The sequence below is a fragment of the Malus domestica genome, chromosome 01, assembly GCF_042453785.1.
Source record: "Malus domestica chromosome 01, GDT2T_hap1".
NCBI classification, from domain to species: domain Eukaryota; kingdom Viridiplantae; phylum Streptophyta; class Magnoliopsida; order Rosales; family Rosaceae; genus Malus; species Malus domestica.
Window position 1 is genome coordinate 15,216,176 of NC_091661.1, and position 6,356 is coordinate 15,222,531.

At 35.0% G+C, this 6,356-nt stretch overlaps 1 protein-coding gene across 2 annotated transcripts; it reads left to right on the top strand.

Annotated features, from left to right (window-relative positions):
• The first annotated feature begins 1,513 nt into the window (after positions 1-1,513).
• Positions 1,514-4,243, top strand: LOC103446076 (transcription factor bHLH18-like). 2 transcript variants are annotated; one of them, XM_008385137.4, is made up of 5 exons: positions 1,514-1,648; positions 2,224-2,308; positions 2,495-3,103; positions 3,388-3,759; positions 3,849-4,243. In XM_008385137.4, exons 2-5 carry the CDS (start codon positions 2,282-2,284, stop codon positions 3,921-3,923), a joined length of 1,083 nt encoding a protein of 360 aa, XP_008383359.2. In that variant the 5' UTR covers positions 1,514-1,648; positions 2,224-2,281; the 3' UTR covers positions 3,924-4,243. The 2 variants fall into 2 exon arrangements, with proteins under 2 accessions (XP_008383359.2, XP_017192897.2); XM_017337408.3 differs by having other exon boundaries at positions 1,516-1,648; positions 2,224-2,320.
• The last annotated feature ends 2,113 nt before the right edge of the window (positions 4,244-6,356 follow it).

The window sequence follows — 6,356 nt, forward strand, 5'->3', positions numbered from 1 at the left end:
TGTTTTCATGCTTTGTGGACGTTTCAAATATCTTCCTTTTAAGCATACCTGATTGGCAGAAAACAAAGAAAAGCCTTTGAATTTTGTGGAAGATAGCCTTCTTATACGATCCGTCAATTCCTCAGCTTCTGGCAAGAGCGTGCTGATAACGTGTTGTAGGCCTATTTGATTGAACTAATCTAAGGGATTAGAGAGAGATGGAGCCGATAGTATTGAGGGAGAAGAAAGAGTGATTTAATTGTTAGGTATGTTTCTATCACCCCATTGTGCCTTTATTTATAGTAGAAGGATAGGCAAAAACCTTACCCTTTAAGATTATAGCTCTTAATAGGTAATCAACTCCTAATAGGAATATAAGATATATTCATATATCTACTAGGATTTACACAATTACATTCCTATTCTAAATATGATTACACAATCACATTCCTATTCTAAATATGATTGCAACAATTACGTAGAAGTGGACAGGAAATACTTTTGATCTTGGTACAGATGAAGCCATACAATCCCATAATTTTTTTTTGTTTTTTTTGTTTTTGGCAAAACACAATGGCAGAACATGGTGAGAACTTTTATTAAAAACAGAACAAATTACAACAAAGGCCCAAAACATGTACACAAAGCAAAAAGGACCTTCCAACCAAGTGATTAGGCCCAAGGACACACACAAACCAAAAGAAACCTTATTCCCTCTACCACAAATGCCACTACAGCTCCTCTTGAACAGCTTGACCCATCTACCCTGACGAACGCCAGGATTCGAACCTAACACCTCCTCAAATAAAATAGGAAAGAAGACACCATCTTCCAACAACCAGTCCCCCTCCAATTGCAGCCACTAAGAAGAAGAAAACTAAGAAGTCAGTGGGATTCCTACAAGCAACGCCGCCACGAATGGCAGACCGAGGGAAGGAGGTGGTGCGAACACCCGAGCCGGTGAGGGCACCGAAACACAACACACCTTCCCGATGAACCACAACAGGATGTGGTCAATAGTGATTGCAAACCAGAAAATGGGAGAAATTGATGAAGGATGGAGTAAAGTCAGGAAGGAGGAAACAGAAGAAAACATAGATTGATGATGAATGAGGGATGTGAATATGTAAGAAGAACAGGAGATTGAACAACTGATCTGAGGATAAATTAGGTTCGATGGCAAGAAGGGTAGAAAAATCACAATCCCATAATTTTGAAATTCCTCTAATTCCGAATATTCTGAATTCAAGGTGAGTTATAAAAATTTCGAAATTTCGATTTCGAAATTGGATTGACATTCATCTCTTAAAATTTCTTAAATTGAAATTGAAAACATGTAGTTGTGGTCCGATCCAACGAAAATCAGGTCACCCAATCAATTGGATTTATAGGTCAAAACAAGAAAAGAGTCATAAATTGACCCAAGAGGAAAAAGCCTCCTAATGAATAGCGTTCACTCATCAGAATGCGTGAAACATTTTCACACGTGCCACATTAATTACAGTATATTATTGGACCGGTACATTCTATTTTCTTAATTTTCTTGCTTTTTAGTCATCGTCTCGATGTGGAGCGCGTTCGTATACCTATAAAAGATTACAATTGCAAGACTCTTCCTTCCTGGAGAACTGGAAAAACAAGAACTTGGATAGTCTTCACTGGTCGTAAGGTGAGGTGTTTTTCGACTCTCAGTGCTCCTATTTCCATTTTTCCAAGTTTCAAGGAGTTTTCTTGGGGTTTGCTACGCGACCTCTCGGCTTCTTTGATTTCTTAATTAAGTTCTCTGAACTTGTTTTTGAGGGTTCATTACTATCCATCAAGCTGGTTTTTTGAGATTTGCGTTTCTTTTAAATTTAATCAATCAATTAATCTCTGGGGGTAAGGCTAGCCGACATTCACCTCTCCCAGACCCTGCGTAAAGCGGGAGCCTTGTGCACTGGATACGACCTTTTTAATTAATCTCTGGGAGATGTGAATGTTTAGTCAGTATTGTTACCTCTGTAAATTTTGTTTAGTACTTTTGAGTCTTTGACATTTAATACATATACATACAAATCTGATCCACGCTTTCCACTTCTTGGTCTTCACCTCTCTGCAATCTTGTTTTTGTTCTCAAGATTCTAGAAAAGATAATATTTATGATCATATTATAGTCTACATATCAGCCTTCCATGAAATCTTTGTTCTTTGTTCAGGTTTTATTCATGCCTTCGTACATAACTAAGATTTTACTAATTTGTTCAGTTGAATCCAACGCTGCTGCTAATTACTATCCACTCCAAGGAAAGAAACCAGGTGCATAATGGACATGATCTCATCAGCAGAATGGGTATCTGATTTTGTAATTCTCATTTCTAATTACAATTTATTATATACTCCTTTCCTATATCTTAACATGAAGAGAATTCAAGAAAAAAAATGGGAATTCTAAAAAAATGGATGCAAAAGAGTAAAACATTAATCTTGACAAGTTCAAATTATTGGTTCTCTAGTAATGTTTTGATTTATATTATAGGAAATGGAAGATCCCACTTTTATCAATCAATACGCAATGAGCTCTCTGGACTACTCACTTGATGAGCTCATTTTCTCGCCTTTCTCATCTGAGAGTTACTCATCCTACCCAAATTTCACCTCGAAAACCGCAGCTGTTACACACAACTTCAGCAAAGCATTCATTGAAAATCCCCATCAGACCGGCAGTCAGGAAAGGCCAGCAAAACAGCCTAAGAACACCACTAGTTGGAAATCTTGCTCCACTGACCACATAATTGCTGCCAAAGCTTCTTCTTCTTCCTCGTCACACCTAATTTCGTTTGAGAACTCCGACTCATCACCTCCGACCACTTCTCAGCAGTACAATGGTCTAGATTGCAAAGTTATCAAGCCAAAGAATGAGGTGGAATATTCCAATGGAAAATTGAACCTTCCAGCTTTGATTTCCCAAGGTTCCTATGACACCCAAACTTGTTCACCCAAACATGGACGAGGGATCAAGAGGGCAGCTACGGTGACTAGAAGTCCTTTACATGCTCAAGATCATGTTCTTGCTGAGAGAAAGCGCCGAGAAAAGCTCAGCCAGCGGTTCATTGCTCTATCTGCCTTACTTCCAGGCCTAAAGAAGGTACTAGCTAATCAGTTAACTTTTTTGTTGGTACTTCTAATGTGTTCACTGTTAGACTGTTAGACAGTATGTTATGCTTGTAAAGTTATGATCTAATGTAGCCTTTTTCTCACTATCATGTTTTAAACTGTTAATGATCTAGATTTTATGGAAGAGTTTGTCTAATCAATGATCCAGATTGATAATCTGGCAGTCGTGTTGTCTGCTAAGAGAACACTTCCGTAGTTTAATTTGGTTATAATGCCATTAAAGATTCAAATTTACCCTTTTTCACAAAATTACAGATGGACAAGGCTTCGGTCCTCGGAGATGCAATCAAGTACGTGAAACATCTTCAAGAACGTACGAAGGTGCTGGAGGAACAAGCAGCCAAGAAAACTGGGGAAGCAGTGGTTTTTGTGAAGAGGATGCAGTACTCAGCGGATGATGATATATCTTCATCTGACGAGAACTCCGAGAGCTGCTCTGACCAGCCACTGCCAGAAATTGAAGCAAGAGTTTCGGACAAGGAGGTTCTCATACGAATCCACTGCGAGAAAACCAAAGGATGTTTGACAAGCATACTAAGTGAAATAGAAAAGCTTGGTCTCACCATAGTTCACAGCTGTGCCTTGCCCTTTGGCAATTCAACTCTTGATATCACTGTAGTTGCTCAGGTATCGATACTTGGTTAGGTTAATTTAGTACTTAAACCTGACATTTTTTTTATCCTTAACTAATAAGACTCTCTATTTCTTAATTACAGATGGATGCTCAATTCAGCATGACAGTGAAAGATCTGGTAAAAAACCTAAGACATGCTTTGCTCAAGTTGGTGTGACCAGAAATTTGAAGTTTTGACGTTCGCTCGGTGCCCTAGAGTTGGAGATAAATAGGAATAAATCTGACAGTATCTTAGGCATTTTTTTTTTCCTGGCGTTCAAGACCTTTGGAGGAAACACCAGCCATTGTACTCATGCTGCGAGCGAGGCTTTATTTTGCAGGAGGGTTTTTCCTTTGTGATTTTTGCGTGGTTGACCCGTTAACCACGTTCGATTACCCTCGTGCTATATATGAAAACCTAGCTGCAGTTTTTTGTTGTTGTGAAGCGCTTTTGTGTGAACTTTCTTAGCAATCTCTTTCCTACCTAATGATTGATTAGTTGTTGTTTTTTTTTTTTTTTTTGAGAGTTATTTTATTTGTTGTATACCATCCTCTTGGCAATTGATTCTTTTTTATTTTAAATTTTTTTTCTTTGATCATATATTACTAGTTACATGCCCACATATGTAATTAAATTTGTCTATTATTAGTTATAAAATATTTATATTACATTTTTTAGGAACCAAATTGAGAGTGAAAGTAGAGGAGGGAGTGAGGGGTTGAAGTGGGAGATGGGGTTTTTTTTTAAAAGGAAAACTAATGAAAATGGCTTGAAAATTTTGAGTTTTAATGATAAGGACAAAATAAAGAGTAAAGTGAATAATACCAGGATTGACTTTTTAGTGTAAAAATGTGATTTTTCGTTAAAGTGAACAGTACTGGATACTTTTCGTTAAAGTTCCCTTTTTTAAAATCATTTTTTCTTTTATTTTTTATTGTTTTTATTAGTTGTTTGATATATTTATTCATACTCAGAGCATTTTCACCCACATTAAATTGGCATGGCTAGATCTCAAATCCAACCTAAAACACACCACCAATTTTTGGGTCGCCAAGGCTCACCAATCATGGTTGGCGCCATGTCAATTTTGAGTCCAAGCCCAAATCCATGACCCTATCGTCAGAGTATCCACTTCTTTTTTTTTTTTTTTTTTTGCACAAGGTGCGTGCATCACATGTGCCCACCAACGAGAGTGGCGCTACAGAAATTGACGCTTGGGCCAGCCACAACGGTCGGCTGGGCTTCCAACGACTACTTCAACGCTCACTAACCACGTGGCCAAATCTTTGACGTCCATTTCCAATTTTCAATTTAATCTAACTATTATACTACTCTCCGTAATAATAACTTATTAATCCAGAAAATATAAGAAAAAATAGAAAAAACTAAATTAAAAAATGGGATATTTTGGATGCGGTCCCTAATCCTTAACATTCTTTGACTAAAACCTTAATGATATTTAAAGTTTGATCAAAGTCCCTTGACTTTGTACACCTCATTAGATTACAATTAATATTTATATTTTTATAGTTTTGAAATTAATTGTTTGATATTTCATGAGATTTATAATCCTATAAATTTAAAATCTCTCATTATAATACTATTAGAAACGGTTACAATAAAAAAAATTCAAACATTTTGATTGAATAAATGGATAAAAACTATGTAAAAATGAGAAATAATAAATGGCAAAAGAATGTATCCATAGTGTTAAAAAAATTGGTACATTTCACATATAACAAAGTGGTACATTAATAAAGAAGAATGGGTACATTATAAATAAATTTGGATACAGATAAAAGATTAAAAAATTATGAGTACAAATGAATTTTAAAAAAATATAGGCACTAAAAGAAATTAATACGTGGGTACAAAATAAAACTAAAAAGAAAATACTACAGATTTAAAAAAAAAATGTTGCAAATTAAAAGTGGGTACAAACTAAAAATATAAATATATGATACAAAGTTTAGGCATAAAACATAAATATACCATATGTAATTTTTCTATCATTGATTAAATATACAATGTCACGTGACGATATACATATGGGTACAAACACAAATCAAACTTTAAAAAATATGGGCACAAAAAGAAACTAATATATGGGTACAAATTAAAAATGAAAAAAAATTGGTACAAATTAAAAATAGGTACAAACTAAAAATAAAAATATATGATAAAAAATTTAGCCATAAATATAAATATACTAATTGTAACATTTTTAACACTAAGGGAATATATTTAAAAATAAAAATATTTTATTATTCAAATAATTAATGATGTTATTAATATCCAAGGACCTTGATAAAAAATTGAAAATGAATAGGATTTTAATCAATGGAGTATCAAAAAGAAGGATGTGAACCTAATTTCTCCTAAAAAAATATTCCAAAAGTTACTTGTAGATTTTATATAAATACTAAATCTTTTTCTCCCTTCCCACACCAAATTTTATACAAATTTTCTACATTCTTATTTCATTGTCTACATTCCTATTTTGTTTGTGCTTACAAAAATGGCATCTTCCATTGATGGTGGAGCCGAAGCCGGAACCGCATGGTCGACCGCCGAATATGTTTTTTTGTGTGAGCGTTGGAAAGTCATTAC

What these genes read in the sequence shown, in the direction of transcription:
- LOC103446076 (XM_017337408.3), top strand. Translation starts at nt 2,282, where the DNA reads ATGGACATGATCTCATCAGCAGAATGGGTATCTGATTTT. An exon ending in CAGAATGGGTATCTGATTTT is followed by an intron (nt 2,321 to 2,494) that starts GTAATTCTCATT and finishes TTTATATTATAG; the next exon opens with GAAATGGAAGATCCCACTTT. An exon ending in ATATCACTGTAGTTGCTCAG is followed by an intron (nt 3,760 to 3,848) that starts GTATCGATACTT and finishes TCTTAATTACAG; the next exon opens with ATGGATGCTCAATTCAGCAT.